The sequence below is a fragment of the Panthera tigris genome, chromosome B1, assembly GCF_018350195.1.
Source record: "Panthera tigris isolate Pti1 chromosome B1, P.tigris_Pti1_mat1.1, whole genome shotgun sequence".
NCBI lineage: Eukaryota > Metazoa > Chordata > Mammalia > Carnivora > Felidae > Panthera > Panthera tigris.
The window spans coordinates 78,990,514-79,007,791 of record NC_056663.1 but is presented as its reverse complement, the minus strand read 5'-3'; the positions used below and the strand labels follow the sequence as shown (position 1 = coordinate 79,007,791).

Sequence of the window (17,278 nt, the reverse complement as noted above, 5' to 3'; positions counted from 1 at the left end):
TTGATTTGTATGGGCTTATGTTTACCATCTAAGTTTTTGTTTTCTATTTGTCTAATTTGTTCTTTGTTCTTCTGTTCCTATTTTGCTTTCTTTTTAATGAATTGAGTCTTTTTTTTTTTTTTTTTTTTTAGTATTCTATTTTCTGTTTTTAGTTATGCCTCGTTGTATGTGCCTTTTTAAGTAGTTGTCTTAGGGAGTTTAACATGCATTTTTAAATTCTTAAAGTATCTACCTTTTCTAAACAATATAAAACCCTTACAACAGTAGACTTCTAATTACCATCCTTTTGCCTTCTGTGCCCTTATTATTATATATATTTAATTCTATGTATGCTATGAACCCAATATATACAACTACTTTTACTTTATGAAATCAGTAACTAGTAATTTTAAGGATATTAGGTATCTTATTTACATATGTATATGTGGTTTTCTTGTCCTTTTTAATACCAATATATTTGTCCATTTTTTTATTTTCTTCGTTTTTTTTTTTCCTACAGAACTGAGTTTCTATCTTGTGCCATTTGCCTTAAGTCCCTTAGGCTCATTTAATCTGAGCATTTCTTGTAATACAAGTCTGCTGGAAAAGAATTCTTTCATGTTTCCTTTGTCTGAGATGTCTTTATTTTGCCTCCATTTTGATGGATACAGATTTCTAGATTAATAGGTTTTATTTTCCCTAGCACTTCAAAGAAGTCATTTCATTTTCTTCACTCCTCCTATTTTTTAAATCATGATTAATGATCCATCTTTTTTACTATTCCCCTATATGCTGTCTTTGTCCTGTGCTGCTTCTAAATTTTTTTTTTTTTTTTGGCGGTGTGCATAGGTGTGGCTTTCTTTGTTTCATCTTGGTTTGGGTTCTTTGAAGTTTTTGGATATGTGGGTTGATATTTCATAGCAGGTTTAGAAAATCGAAGTCCTTATTTCTTCAAATACTTATTCTGCCCCATTTTCTCTTTCTTCACTTTCTGGAGACAGTTACATTGTCTCTGACCGTTTGGAATTTGTTTTGGTTGTACTGGCAGGATTTTGATTTACGGAAGTGATTGAGAGATGACAAGGAGAGACTAATGGCAGTAGAAGACTATTTTATTAATTATAGTTTCCAAGAGAAGAGGACTTGCCATGCCATATGGGGCCACGTGGGGAATGCCAGGTTTTGGTTAGAAGTCAGGAAGAAGTGAGGGAAAATCCTAGATCAATCTTTACTGGAGTTTCTGCAAAAGAGGCCAGGCAGAGAAGGGGAAGCAATTTAGGATTGGCTACTTTGAATAGTAGTGGTGGGCTCTCTCCTATGGGGATGGTTGTCCTGGGGTGATATAGGGCAGAGGAAACACTGCCTTTGTGAGTGAAAGTCAGATAAAAGAGTTGGTTACAGACACAGACTCAGGATTGGTTGGTTTGTATCTGAAATGTGTCCTCATCCTCCTGAATTCTTTATCACTGTTCCTTTATTTTCCATTTCATGCATATCCATTTGTCTCTTTTAAATGGTTTTCATTTCTTTTCTGAAATTTCCATCAGTTTATGTATGTTGGCCATCTTTTGTACTGAATCCTTTAACATGCATATAGTTCATTAGGGTGTTTTTGTTGTTGTTTTTGTTTGGTTGTTTGTTTTTCAGTCATTTTAGTTCTCTGATCTGTATTTCAGCACTATGATTTTGTAGGGTTTCTATCCTGTTGTTGGGGTAGAACTATGTTCTCTTACAACTTTCTTAGTTCTAAAGTAGTAGTTCTCTAATGATTAATGGCTTGAATTAGCTTTTATTAGAGGAAATAATCCTACTTCTGACTGTATCATTGCTTAACTGCTCTATTTGAAACCTTTTTATTATTATTGTTATTATTATTATTATTATTTTTGGTGGGTAGAAAAAAGAAGTTATTATAGTCTTTACCCTCAGTAAAATCAGGCAACTTGCTTTGGTCATTTCTGGAAACATGTAAGATTCATAGACTTGTACTTAAAAAACTTTTTTCCTCAGCAATCCTTCTGTGAAACTGATTATCACAGCTACCTTTCTATAACTTTAGAGTGTTTTGTTTGGCTTTGCCAGTTTCCCCTTCACATAGTAAAATTTAGTGCATGATTTACAACATGCTGGTCTAGTTTTTTTCCTTTTCCTTTTCAATATTCCTTTTAGTAAAACATTAGAATATTCCTGATTGTTGCTATAGTAAGTTTTGATAGCTGCTGCTTATTTTTTTCCTTAATTTCCCTATTTATGATATCACATTAATTGATATCTCATAAATGCCTTGTGAACATTTCTTTCTATTTTTATATTTTCTTAATTTACGGACTCATTGATCTATCGTGTAGAATATAAGGAAAACACATGACTTCCACCGCTTTGATAGAACTATAAAAAATGGAGTTGAAAGAGAATACAGGGTCAAATGTAGAATGCAGATAATAGCTCTCTAGATTGCTTCTCATGTATGGACCTTGGTAGTGCTTAATAGTGCATAATAGTGCCTATTTTTTTTAATGAGTGAATGAAGAAAACATGAATTGCTTTAACAAGAACTTTTTTAACTTAAGTGCGTGTTTATTTTTTATTATTTTTTTAAGTTTATTTTTTTTGAAGGAGAAAGCACAAGCAGGGGTGGGGCAGAGAGAGAGGGAGACACAGAATCTGAAGCAGGCTCCAGGTTCTGAGCTGTCAGCACTGAGTCCGATGGGGGGCTCGAACCCACAAACCATGAGATCATAACCTGAGCTGAAGTTGGACACTTTACTGACTGAGCCACCCAGGTGCCACTTAAGTGTTTCTTTACAGTTCAGTTTTGTACCTTGTGCTCTACAGACAACAGTTACGGTTTTAAGAAAAGAAAGATAGACTATCGTGGCAAGTTGCTCTCTTTTCCTTTGTCTGTTTTTTCTTCATGGAGCTCCTGCTGTTGACTTTGTATCTGCTAAGAATTAGTTTTGCTTACTGTGCATGACGATAAATTACTCAGAGTTTAGCACAATGTCTAGCACACAGTATGTACTCAGATGTTACTTTGGTTGAAATGAATTATCAGATGAGGAAGAGAATGTTGTGTCCTCTGTGAACCAGTGTAATGCATTGCAGCAATATTGACTCTAACTACCAAAAATTAGAACTTTGTCCATTCTAGTTCCAGCTCCAACGCAGTCACTGATGTTGTTACCTAATGTTGTCACCTAATGGAGTCACTAATGTTATTGAAGATATAATTGCTCTCTTTATATAATTGTGAATAATCTATCTCACACACTAAAATTTTCTATTCTTGGCTATCCATATATTCACCATGTCGTTCTATGTATCCATTAAATTTCATGAGTAAGCCATGTCTTTGTCTCAAAAACTGAAGAGTTTTTATGGTTTAACAATGAGATGCTGTTAATACTGGAGTTTAAAATGTGTCCAATGCTTCCTAAAGTCTCATATTTGCCAAATGATTTCCTAGCAATTGATTATTAAAAAAAGAAACTTAAGAAATTAAGAATGTTTAAAACTTTTTTAAAAAATTTATTTATTTATTTTGAGAGAGAGTGCATGCGTGCACTGGGGAGGGCAGAGAGAGAGAATCCCAAGCAAGCTCTGTGCTGTCAGTGCAGAGCCCGACTTGGGGCTCCATCTCACAAACTATGAGATCGTGACCTGAGTCTAGATCAAGAGTCAGCTGCTTAACTGAGCCACCGAGTTACCCCTAAAACACATTGTAGTGCATTGTTTTTTTCCTACACTAATGTTTTAGAGGTGGGGGTGAAGCAAATGGGGGATGAGTGTGAGTCATGTCTGTGATGGGATGGGAACTCAGCTTTATATAATATTAGTGACTGATCCCTGTATATTGTACATATGAAGTTTTCTGAAAATGTGTCCTGTGATGAATTAATTCTCAAAAGGGAAATTGTTTTGAGTTACCATGTTATCATTTGGCAAATGTAAACAGAAATAGAATTATTTCTTTATAGCTGATATATTTCTGTTTAATCTCTCATCTTTCAATAAGTTTGCTTTTTCTCTGCTGTATTCCATAAAGGGCTAGGTGGCTCAAGTCTGAGTCATTGTTCTTGGAGACAAGGCATATACTTTAGTTTTTATGCCACATTGGATTTTTATCCAGATGTATTGTGGCTATTTCATCTGAAGCCTGACAATTTTTTTTTTCTACTGTGCTATCTATAATTCTAGCTCATAACTCTTTAGACTCTTCATCATTCAACACTTTTTTCCTGTGTTTCAAGTTACCACCAGAACCAGTCATTCTTTCTCTTATCTGTGTCTCTGTTTGCCACTGTATGTGAATATCCCACCATGTCCATGTGGTAAATATTCTTTCTCCTCACATATCAACGGAGAACCTTAGGGGAAAATAAAAAGGAACTCGAAAGTGCAGGAATTTCATCTGGTTCAGTTTCTAATTTTGTGGGTGTAAGTATATTAAGTCCTGATTTGCTTCAATTGTTTTTGGCTTTCATGGATTCCCTTTAGTAGTTATTGATGAAACATTGTAATTGACTTGTTCTTACTCTTGATTCTTGGAGTGGCAGCTTTCTTACTCAGTATTTGTCGCCCATAGCGCGTAGAAGCAACCTCCTGCCTGTTTCCAAGTTCATGCATTTTTTTCAATTCATTTCTGCCCTTCGATCTCATCCTCTTAGTTTGTTAACAAGTCTCTGCAGCCAGCTCTTGCCTGTCTTCAGTCCATTTCCATCCAGCATCCAGTGTTCACCTGCACCTTTGATCATGTTATTTCCCTACTAAAAACCTGTGACATGTAGGATAAATCAGATCTTTCACACAGCCAAGGAGCCCTTTGTGGCTGGATCCCTTGGCTGCCTCTGCAGGGAGGATGGCTGATGAGGCTGATCTAGCTCCCCCAAAGTGTGTTCTTTCCTTCCTCTGTGCCTTTTCGGCTTAGGGAATACCTTTAGCCCTGGTGCTCTGACAAGGCTCATGTATCCTTAAGGCCTTAGGTTAAATGTTCCTTTCCTAAGGAAGCCTGACTTCCAGGGCTAGGTCAGACCTTTCTCTTTCTTAGTTCCCATAGTAAGAATGTGACATTTCCTCCCGAGACTGGCAGCCAAATTAGCCCACAGACAAGTCTTGACAACAGTTTAACATATTTGAGGTTGAATGCCTTTGTATTTGGGCATGCACCTTCTGATGTCTTTATTGTCACCTCTTTCTCCAGGGTAGCTGGCTTTTTGCAGGGCTGTGTACAATTCTATTTTTTGCAGGGCTCTGTACAATTCTAATTAATAGATTATTTGTAATTTTTTTTTTTTTTTTTTTTTTTTTACCTTCTGCTTTCTCTGATAGACAGTAAGCCCTTTGTGGGTGGTATGCCCAGCCCGGTGCCTTGCATATGGTAGGGTATTCAATAAATGTTTGTAAACTCCATGTTTGTCTTCCTGGGATAGAAGTTACCATGTTTTGCCTTGGGTCCCATTTTCTCTGCTAATTTTGCCATTCTAGGACTAGAAAAGCTGTCAGCTTTGTATTATGTATTCGCTACCACATCTTATTTTATGTTTTATACTTTTGTTCATTTAAGTACATAACTAAATGTTTGAATAAATATAATTTTTAGAGAGGTAACTAGATATTTTTTCTTCTTGACAAGAATGGAGCATTCTTGCAGACGTGAGACCCCCATATGTAAATATTGTTTTATCACTTAAAGAATGTAAAGAAAAACATTTGTGCCATCTGAAGTTTTCCCTCACAATTTTAATTAACTCCCTTGAGCCCAGTGTGGGTTACTAAGAATAAGGGCCAAAATCTTCACGTCCCAGTCAAGGAACTTCTTAAAACAGACTGGTTGTCTGGGCATCTTGCCTTGATGCTTGATCCAAAAAGATGCTGTGTGTAGCAGAACGGGAGGAGGTGGGACCTCGGGTCTGTACTGTGCAGTGCCAAGGTGATAGAAAAGTGAGGCCAGTATAAGAAAGTGTGGGGTTGGGGTGCCTGGGTGGCTCAGTCAGTTGAGCATCTGTCTTCAGTTCAGGTCATAATCTCCCGGTTCATTAGTTCAAGACCTGCATTAGCATCTGTGCTGACAGCTCAGAGCCTGGAGCCTGCTTCAGATTCTGTGTCTCCCTCTCTCTCTGCCCCTAACCCACTTGGGTTCTGTCTCTGTCTCTCTCAAAAATAAATAAACATTAAAAAAAAAAAAAGTGTGGGGTAGACAATAAAGAGCCATTTTGCTATTTAGGGGTGGGAGTGGGGGATTATTGGTGATTTTTTTTTTTTCCTTTAAATTTCAGTCTGGAGAACATGGTTGTCATCAAGAGCCTATCAATTGTAGCTATAATTACTTTGTAGTGAACCTTAAGCAAACAATCATGTGGGGAGAAAGCGTAATACCTTTGGGAATGAGTGTTGGGAGCCCTGCTTGTTCACATTTGTCTCTGTGCTTTTGGAAGACTTTTGACTTTACAGTAATTTATAAAAATTGTAATGATTATTGAATTATAGTTGATTATTACTGTTTGTTTTATTTGAAAAAGATAATCCATTAGTTAAAAATGAGGGGAGATACTGTCACGGGAGTGATAACTTTAAAAAGTGTATTCAGGGGCACCTGGGTGGCTCAGACAGGTAAATATCCGGCTCTTAATTCCAGCTAAGATCATGATCTCACGATTCGTGAGTTTGAGCCCTCCGTCGGGCGCAATGCTGACAGTGCTGAGCCTGCTTGGGATTCTCTCTCCCTCTCTCTCTGCCCCTCCCCTGCTCACTCTCTCTCTCAAAAATAGACTTAAAAAAAGTATATTCAGTATCAAAGGGGAATTAAATATTGCAAGTATTAATTATTATACTTTTCGTTTCAACCATCCACTTTCATTTCCAATTTTCTGTGTTTTGCCTTTAAATTCTTTGCCAGAAAAGTTCATTTCTAATACTAATTTCTAATATTTGAATCAAATATTCAACATTTGTTTCATGTGAGAGAAACCACTCACAGGTTAAGAGGTATTATTAATGACTTTTTTACCTAGTATTCCTTCCCAGTATAAAGAGTTTTCTGGCTCAATCCCTGAGTGTCTGAATAAACTGAGCTGAGAAAGATTATGTGGCCCAGAGGACCAACACATGGCTCAAGAAAATAAGAAGGAAACACCAAACCATTAGTAGTCTGCCGTCTTGGAAGTAGAATTGGGATGGGGTGAAAAATGATTTTCTGGTTTTACTCTGTCCATGCTTGGGTAACAATAAGCCTGTATCTATTTTATTAAATTGTCATCATCACTAGCACCACACACCCATTAGGATGGCTACTTTTGAAAAAAAGAGATAACAGGTGTTGGTGAGGATGGAGAAATTGGAAGCCTTTGATATGCTCCGATTCGAAAGACCCCCCAAAAACAGACCACCAGAGTCCAGAGTCAAAGCCAAGCGGCAAGGGTCGTTTATTGCAGGTTCGAACCTGGTCCTCCGCGCACTCGTTGCCGGTGACGCTAAGAGGCCCCAAGCGAGGATCTTACAGCTTCTTTTATAGACAGGCACAAACAAGTTAGGGATTTTTTTGCGGTTACAGAGCTGTTATTGGTTGACATTTAAATTTGAACACTCAGCAGAACTTGATTGGTTCCCGCCTTTTTTTCAAACCACTCAGTAGAACTTGATTGGTTCCCGCCTTTAGGTCAGACCACAACCGGGCACGCCCTGGCTGGTTCCGGGGAACGGCAGGGGAGGGGAGGGATCTTTTCTTTGCAGTTGTGAGTACACCTGGTAATTTTTCTCTTAGTCTCTCAGCCTTGTGCACTCTTGGTGGGACTGCACAACAGTGCAGCCACTGTGGAAAAGATGTGGCAATTCCTCCAAAAATTAAAAATAGAATTACCATTGGCCCCTTGTGAGGCAGAACTGTTTCTCCTTTCTGTACTACAGATGTGTGGGCTTTTCCACACCCAGCAGTTCTCCAGTTCTCTGCAGACCCTGATTGAACTGAATTTTGACACTAAAGTTAGTGAAGACCCTTCAGGTTCAGGGTTCAGGCAGCCATAAGACTGCCCCCCGCCACTTCAGATGCCAGCCACAAGTCCAGATTGTCACTTTTGCTCTGGGCTGTAAATTGGGGGTTCCCCTGGTTCTCTCCTTGGGTTTGATAATTTGCTAGAACAGCTCATAGAACTCAGGAAGACAGTTTACTTTTGCCAATTTATTACAAAGGATATTTTAATGGAAATAAATGAACAGCCATATGAAGAGAGATATAGGGGAAGGGGCTTGAAGTGTCCGCGTCCTCTCTGGACATGCTACCCTTCTAGCACCTTCATGTTTATACCAACCTGGAAGTTCTCTCATACCCAGGGCATTTTATGAAGACTTTATTGCATAGGAAATAATTGACTGAATAATTGGCCATTGCTGATTGAACTCAATCTCCAGCCCCTTCCCCCTCCTGGAACGGGTGGGGGTGGGGCTGGAAGTTCCAGTCCCCTAGTCACATGGTTCTCTTGGTAACCAGCTCCATCCCAAGACTGTCCTAGAGCTTGCAGCCCTGTTATCGCATTAGAATATAAACTGATATTTATTTTGGAGATACCAAGGGTATTAGGAGCTTTGTGCCAGGAAGCAGGGTCAGAGACCAAATACATTATTTCCTACTATGTCATATCCAGTAATTCCACTTCTGGGTATATACCTAAAAGAACTGAAAGCCAGCTCTTGAGATATTTGTACACCTATGTTAATAACGGCATTGTTTAGAATAGAAAAAAGTGGAAGCAACCCAGGTGTCCATTGACAAATGAATGGATAAGCAACATGTAGCGTATACACACAGTGGAATATTATTCACCCTTCGGAAGGAAATTCTCATCCATGCTACAACATGGATGAAAATGGAGGATACCATGATAAGTGAAATAAGCAAGTTACAAAAAGAACAATACTATATGATTCCACTTATAAGAGTTACCTAGGAGTAATCAAATTCATCGAGACAGGAAGTAGAGGGAGATTGTCAGGGGCTGAGCAAAAAGGGAACAGGGAGTTGTTTAATGGGTACAGAATTTTAGTTTTACAAGATGAAGAGTTCTGGAGATGGGTTGCCCAATAATGTGAATGTACTTAACATGGCAAACTGTGCAGTTAAAGTTAAGATGATAAATCTTATGTTACATGTCTTTTATCACAATTAAAAAAACCCCAACTTAATCACCAGAACAAAACATTAGGAAGCGGTAAAGCAGGCTTTGTTGTTGTTTGTTTGTTTGTGTTTGTTTGTTTTACCAGCCTGAGGGCTAACCTGATCCATTACTGGTGTCTTTCAGGCCTGGCGTTTCCTTGACTATGCAGGCATTTTCAGAAGAGGAAAGGAAGCAGTGGTTGGAAGCTCTGGGTGGAAAAGAAGCTGTAAGAATAATCAATGGTTGTTTTATGTCAAATCCTTTAGAGTTGACTTGTATTCATTTTTACGTTGTTTTTGTTTCATAGTATTTGAAAAAAGTTTCCTGCTGAAACTGGTATTTGAATTCATCTTGGGAGCATTCAGTATTCTAGTAATTTGGCTTGAGGTAGCAGCAACACATATAAGACAGGTGTATCATTAGTTTTTATTTTTGATTTTTCTTGACTCTGCCTCTCAGATTTGCTTTGCTTGAGGAAGTCATCTAAATTCTCAATTTTTTCTTTCCTGCCTGACAGTTCTTTGGGTGATGAACACAATAAATGCTTGCAATTCATTTTGATCTCAGTGGAGATGGAACAGTAAATATGAGGCAGTGAGGGCAATATTATAAGTGACTGCTGTAGTCATTTTGCTTGATTTAACAATTTGTGGTTTAGACTAATGGTTTATGGTATGCAATATCAGGTAGCCTTAGTGAATGGGCCTCTGTACGATTGGTTTGAGGATTAAATTAAAGGTAGTGGTATAGATCCAGAGGCACACACACTCAGCCTGTTTGCTGCTTTGAGTACTGCTTTCATTTCAGTGGCCTGGTGGCCTTTGGGAATTGAGAATTTGGCAGATCATGTATTGAATTGGGGAGTTAGTAAGGATAATTATAGAAAACACCATAGAACCCACTAAAATAAACTCTCCTGAAAATATTACGACTCTAAGTAAACTGCCAGTGCAGGTACCAGGTGGGCTTAACTGGAAAGCATTTGTCATTTTAGCAGGGTTTAAAAGGAAGGAGAGTGGCTTGCAAAGGGAAGGAGGGGTCATGTATAGTAAAAGGAGAGGTGTCAGAATTGAGTTGTGAAACTGGCAGAAGATAATGTTATCTTACGGCAGCAGAGAACACACTGGTGGAATATAGGGGCCAGGGAGCTGGGCCCTGGTGTGGGTGGCAGTCTTGATTCAGTGTTGGAAAAATGCACACCCAAAGTATACATGTTAAAAATAGATGCTATAGAAGAGAATGTATCACGCTTGGGGGGGGGGGAGTGGTAATCAGATTTGTGTATTATTTTATTGTATTTGACCTACATTTGGCCTCCCTCCTTTTATTTCTGTCTTGTCTTAATTTGTCCTTGAAAATTTTAGCTGGGAATCCAGAGTATTTACAGCATTAATGGTTACTGAGAATCCAAAATACATTATACTAATCCTCTCTAGTAAAGGCAATGCAGCACCTAGGACTTCTCTCCCCGGACATTCAAGTGCTTTGGAAAGTGAGTTTGCCCAGGGAAAAGATCACATGACTCAGTCTTTGAGAAATAAGTCTGTTGTCAAAGGCAGTGTAACCTTGAAGACCTAACCTCTCCTTTAGCACAAAGAGGCAAGTAATTAATTTGAGATGCACAGACGAAGGCAAGTCTGCAGAAAGAAAACATTTAGCTATGTATTTATGCGAGGACACCTAAAGTAGCATTTTTTTTTTCCAGGTGCTATATATATGACTTGCAAATAATGGGTCAGTGCTGAAGTTCTTAGAGGCAGCCCAGAATTATCACCTAGCTCTTTCAGATGTAGTTATTTAAATTATGACCAGGAGTCCTCTCATTGTTAAGTAAATACCAGATCTTGGAAATAGTGGTGAGAAAATGAGCTTCATCTTATTGCAGTAGTTTCTTTGTCATTCTGTAACTGTAAGGCTGAGCATTTCAAATTTACATAAACTTCCAGTAAGTTGCTCAAGAATCCTAGCTCCTTCATCTTATTTCTTGTTACCATGGCATACCTCTCTGCAAGAGACAAAGTAGACTTAGACGTGCCCCTGATTGTTATTTATCTTAGCATTTGAGCACATATTAGTATATAATTAGCCAATATCGATGTTTTTTTTTTTTTTTTTTTTTTTTGCATGGTCATAGGCATGCCTACTTGAAACCTTTATATTGATATGTTAAAAATATTGTTTTCCCTTTTTCTCTTTTACTAGCTGTTACATAGTTTTAATAGAGCCATCATCCCAAGACCAGAAGGAAGTAAGTGCTGATTCATAAAAAGGACCGTTTGTTGCCTTTCTTCATGAGTTAGTTTTCATTCCTGATGTCAGATTGTTGCTGTGTGCTCTGTATCCTCTCTAAACTAGATCTCTAAATGTATATATGTATTCTGTTTTACCTACTGCAACCAACCCAGATTTTCCTGGACTGCTGTAATCCTCATTGATTTTTTTCTATCTCTGAGTTGTTTTTTTTTTTTTTTTTTAAGTCTTTCTCTATAATTACTTTCTCTACAAAGCCCAAAATGTTTCCTCCACAATTCTCATTGATATTTATTCTTATAGCCATAAACACCTAAGACTTCCAGGTGTACATCATTCAGCTTCCTAAGTTGTAAGTTCCTATGGGTAGGAACTGTTTATCAGGTCCCCTGTTTGCAACCCCCTTACCCCCACCCTTGATATTTTTTACCCTTAAACTCTCTGAGTATGGATTACAGAAGTAATAAATTATTGCACCTTAGAAAATAACAATTGGGGCATCTGGGTGGCTCAGTTATTTAAGCGTCTGACTCATGATTTGGGCTCAGGTTGTGATCTTGTGGTTTGTGAGATCCAGCCCTGTGCCAGGCTCTGCACTGAGCCTGGAGCCTGGTTGGGATTCTCTTTCTTCTCTCTCTGCCCCTCCCCTGCTTGCATGTGTTCTCTCTCTCTCTCTCAATTTCTCCAATAAACAACAAAGAAAATAACAGTCACACATATTCAGTTATTTAAGGGCAGTCATCTTCCATGTATCGTATGTACTCCAGGAATGTGGGAGCACTGCCTAGTTCTGTAGTCTTTATTTTTTCAGAGATAAAAATGTGATCAGAGTTGCTGGTTTCTTCATTAATTTACTCTTGATATCTTTGGTTAAATTAAGGTTACATTAATCAAATGTATACAGTTTGGAAAGTTTATGTTCTTTAACACGTGATTTCCAATTTATCATGATGTGTATATATCACTTGAGCCAGTGCTTGAGTAAAAGACCTCTCTAGCCTGCCTGCTATTGGAAATTGCCAGTTGTAAAGCTATGTGAAGCGCCTTTTTTTTTTTTAAATTAAAAAATTTATTTTATTTTATTTTTATTTTAGAGAGCATGGAGGGAGAGGGGCAGAGAGAGAGGAAGAGAGAGACTCTTAAGCGGGCTCCACGTCTAGTGCTGAGCCAGACATAGGGCTTGGTCTCACGACTCTGGGATCATGAAGTGAGCCAAAATCAAGGGTCGGATGCTCAACTGTTTGCATTGAGGCACCTTTTTAATCCCTACCTGTCCCTCCTACTTCCTTCTCTCTTCCCTTCTTTCTCCTCTTCCTCTCTCCTCCCCCAACTCCTTTTCTCCTTCTGTCCTTCCTTTCAGTTATTTTTTATAGAGAAATAAAAACCTGCCACTTCTTTTGAAAAATAGTTTTGCTAAACATTTTATAAAATATGAATTGTAGATCCTTAAACAGTAAACCATTGCCTGATTTTCCTCATTAAAGTTCTCCTCAAACTTAGCATTAAACCTGCACAGTTTATATTTGTGGATTGTTCATGCTGTCCCCCCTGAGAGATAAGTGTCAATATTACTGTTCCTTAGTTCTAAATACAGGCTCAAGCATTCACTTTCCCTGATTTCATTTTTGAAACAAGAATCATCTTTTATTAGGATACTCAAATGTGCCAGCCTAATCACAGGCAAGCACTTATACTGGGAAAAAAAATAGGAAATTTTAAAATCTTTTCTGCTATATGAATCATCTGTTTTAAATTCATTATGAAAATAATAAAGCATTAAACATTACAGCATGGTATGAAATGTGAAATTCTTCTTCAAGCTCATGGCTTAAATAATACTCCCCGCCCCCCCCCCCCCCCCCCCCCCCCCCATAATACTTTTAAGAAGTGTTTTAGCCTGGGTGGCTCAGTCGGTTGAGCGTCCGACTTCAGCTCAGGTCATGATCTCGCGGTCTGTGAGTTCGAGCCCCGCGTCGGGCTCTGGGCTGATGGCTCAGAGCCTGGAGCCTGCTTCCAATTCTGTGTCTCCCTCTCTCTCTGCTCCTCCCCCGTTCATGCTCTGTCTCTCTCTATCTCAAAAATAAATAAACGTTAAAAAAAAAAAATTAAAAAAAAATTTTTTTTTCTGGGGGTGCCTGGGTGGCTCAGTTGGTTGAGCGACCGACTTCGGCTCGGGTCATGATCTCACGGTTTGTGAGTCAAGCCCGTGTTGCGCTCTGTGCTGACAGAGCCTGGAGCCTGCTTCCGATTCTGTGTCTCCCTCTCTCTCTCTGCCCCTCCCCCACTCATGCTCTGTCTCTGCCTCAGAAATAAACATTAAAAAAATTTTTTTAAATTTTTCTATAGTTGAAGAAAAAAAAAAGGTTTCTTGGGGTGTCTGGGTGGCTCAGTTGGTTAAGTGTCTGACTTCAGCTCAGGTCATAGTCTCGCAGTTCGTGAGTTTGAACCCTGTGTTGGGCTCTGTGCTGACAGTTCAAGAGCCTGGAGCCTGCTTCGGATTCTGTCTCTTTGCCCTTCTCCCACTTGCCCTCTGTCTCTCTCTCTCTCTCAAGAATAAATAAAAACATTAAAAATAGTAATAATAAAAAAAGAGGTTTGTGTTAATTCTCCCTCCAACTGTCAAGTAATTTACTTCACTCCTCTGTATAACTAAAAAAGAATTCTGAGCTGCTGTTGGAATTTTGGCAAAATGTATCTTACCCATTTTTAGATAGATATCCCTAAAGATTTATAGCACTTTCTTTTCCACTGTTTAAAATAAGTCATATGTATTAGTATAAAAATTATTTCGTATTATGAATTATAAATTTATAAATTATTGGTAATTGGTGTCCTATTCCAATAAGTGCTTTTCTAAATATATGAAATTCTCATTTACATTATAATACATGGGAATATATGGCCTTTAGCTTTCTTTTAATAGTGAAATAAATTTAAATAATTTTTTTTTCTATTTTTGTAAAGAAGAGAAACATCAATAATTCATCGTGCCCTTAATATTTTAACACTATTTCTTTTAGGCGCACAGTTGGATAAGATGGGATTCACAATTCTCAGAAAATGCATCAGTGCAGTTGAAACACGAGGTAACATGATAGAATCATTTTATTCATGAAAAGCTCTAGGTATGTAAAATCTAAGAGTATTTAAAGTGCCTGTTGCATGGTTAAGTGTTGTAGAATGGAAGACGTCAATGCAAAATGTGTATGTACTCTGGGGGTCAGAGATTGAGCTGTCCATTTACTATGACAGCATGGGATTTTCCTTTGTGTTTACATTTATATTTCTCCCCAGCACTGAAGTCAGTGCTGAAATGAGAACTATTTGAAGAATCAGCAGTGTTGGACAGCCAATCTGAATCCTTTTTTGTTCTCCATTAGGGTAGTTTCATCTTCCATTGTCTTGCTGGCCTCTCTCTAAAAAGTCAGCTTCATTGAGGTGTCATTTACATACGGTAAAATTCACTGACTTTAACTGTAGGAATTGGTGAGTTTTGACAAATGTGTACTGTTTTGTAGCTGCCACCATAATCATAGGAGATTCCTGGCTTTCCTCTCCCTGTTCCTTTATGTCCGTTTGCAGTCAGTCTGCCTGCCCTCCCTCCTTGGCCCTTGGCAACCACTGAGCTGCTTTCTATCACTTTAGTTTGTTCCTTTTTTAAAAACCATTTCATATAAAAGGAATCATGCGGTATAGAGTCTTTGGAGTCTGCTTCTTTATGTAGCATAATGCTTTTGAGATTCATCTTGTGGAGTGTATACCTAGTTCATTTCTTTTTACTGCTAGGCAGGATTTCATTACGTGGATATACCACAATTTCTTTATTCATTCACCTGTTGATAAATATTTGGGTTGTTTCCATTTTTTTTTTTAATTTTTTTTAACGTTTGTTTATTTTTGAGACAGAGCATGAACAAGGGAGGGTCAGAGAGAGAGGGAGACACAGAATCGGAAACAGGCTCCAGGCTCTGAGCAGTCAGCACAGAGCCCGACGCGGGGCTTGAACTCACGGACCGTGAGATCGTGACCTGAGCTGAAGTCGGACGCTTAACCGACTGAGCCACCCAGGCGCCCCGGGTTGTTTCCATTTTAAATTTAAGGAAAGCTAATCCCTCCCCCACTGAAAGTTTTTTCTTTATAATCCCTAAAAAAAAAACCCAAAACCCAACAAAACAGGGTCCCTCTGCTTTGCAGCCATTGCAGCAGACTTTGGAGAAATGAAAGATTAAACATTACAAAACAGGCTGTTTCTGGAGGTGGAGTTTCTCTTTGTTTAGAGACCGAGTGAAGTATGGATAAATGGATATTTCATTCACTCTCATGTATTGAGTATCCTGGTCCCACCTGGGATGACTTTGTGGATGAAGCATTGTGTTCATGCTTTCTGTCAAAACAGGATTTTTGTCATGGAGCCATGTCAGAAATAAAAGTGTCGGATGACAGAGAAGTACCAGCCCTTTTATGATTAGGGGTTTGCCCATCGATAATAAAATCCCTAGCCATAGAAAGCCTTTTCTCATACACTCTCTTATGGTGGCAGTTTGGTCTGTGACAGATTTTCCTTCATCTGCCCTGAAGTTGAGCTGATAAATTTCTTCATTTTCCTAGTGTTTCGCAAATTTCCAAAATTTGGAAAAAATACTGTGATTTTCATATCTCTCACTTCATCATTCATGTTTCTATTTCTCCTGAGCACCTGAAGTGAAGCGCCTTAATTTTATCACTTGTGTGTTTATTATTTTGATAAATTATGTTCTTTCCCCAAAGGATATGTTTTATACATACTTGCTTCTGCCTGAACAGATTAAAATCTATCTAGAATGCTTTCTGATTGGTATATGTAGTTTTATGGAATGTTCTATACATTGAATGGAATATATATATATATATACACACACACACACACACACACACATATATATACATACATACACACACGAATCTGCATTGAATGTATTTTTATTGGATGTATTTTTATTATAAATATATAATTATTGGATGTTTTTAACAGAAGAATGAGTCTACACAATTTAAGTTAGATTTTTATCATTTAAAAATAAACTAAAAGCATATGTTTTTCTTCTTTTTTTTAATGTTTGTTTTTTGAGAGAGAAAGAGAGAGAGACCGAGCGCGAGTGGGGCGGGGGCATAGAGAGAGGGAGATACAGAATCTGAAACAGGCTCCAGGCTCTGAGCTGTCAGCACAGAGCCCAATGCAGGGCTCAAACTCCTGAACTGGGAGATCATGACCTGAGCCCAAGTTGGACGCTTAACTGACTGAGCCACCCAAGTGCCCCATGTTTTTCTTTTTCAAATCTTTTGTTCTTAAAGGTTTTCCATTCCTGAATGAAGCCTTTTACTTTAAGTGAAATAATAGACTAATAATAGTGTTCAGAGAATCAGTGGTCAGATTATATTATCAAAAATGATGAGAAACATTGTAGAATCTCTGAGGCTTTTATCCTAAATTTGTGAGTTCCTTTAAGGAATATTGCTGTCAATGATTTCCCGCAAATCAGCTAGCATGACTAGTGATTTTCTTATGCTATAGGCATGATTTGCCATACTTATTTTTTCATCAGGATAAAGCTAGTTTATGTCCTGTAACAAGAAACCCACAAGTCTCTGTGTCTTAAAACAATAAGAATTATTTCTCACTCAAGCACTGGTAGGAGGGTTTTGCTCATCACTAATACTTAGGCTTGAAGGCTCCTGGTTGTTTTTGTGAACCAAACAAGTCAAGGGATCCTGGCTGCCTTGTCAGAGGGGAACAATTCTGGAGTGCTTTGGACCTCCAAGCAAAGTGGTCTGGGCTTGAAGCGAGTTAGGTTTGCTAATAACTAATTGGTCAGTAGAAGCCTCATGGTCATACTGGACCCCAAAGAGTCTAGGTTCAGCAACCC

At 38.3% G+C, this 17,278-nt stretch overlaps 1 protein-coding gene across 4 annotated transcripts in view; it reads left to right on the top strand.

Moving 5' to 3' along the window:
• Positions 1–17,278, top strand: part of ARHGAP10 (Rho GTPase activating protein 10) — a 322,459-nt gene that overhangs the window by 156,123 nt on the left and 149,058 nt on the right. For 3 of the 4 annotated variants that reach the window (XM_042983811.1, XM_007091814.3, XM_042983813.1), the window contains 3 exons: positions 9,270–9,351; positions 11,328–11,373; positions 14,396–14,461. In XM_042983811.1, the coding sequence (XP_042839745.1) occupies positions 9,270–9,351; positions 11,328–11,373; positions 14,396–14,461 (194 nt within the window). The remainder of the gene's footprint in view (positions 1–9,269; positions 9,352–11,327; positions 11,374–14,395; positions 14,462–17,278) is intronic. The other variant, XM_042983812.1, reaches the window with a different exon arrangement.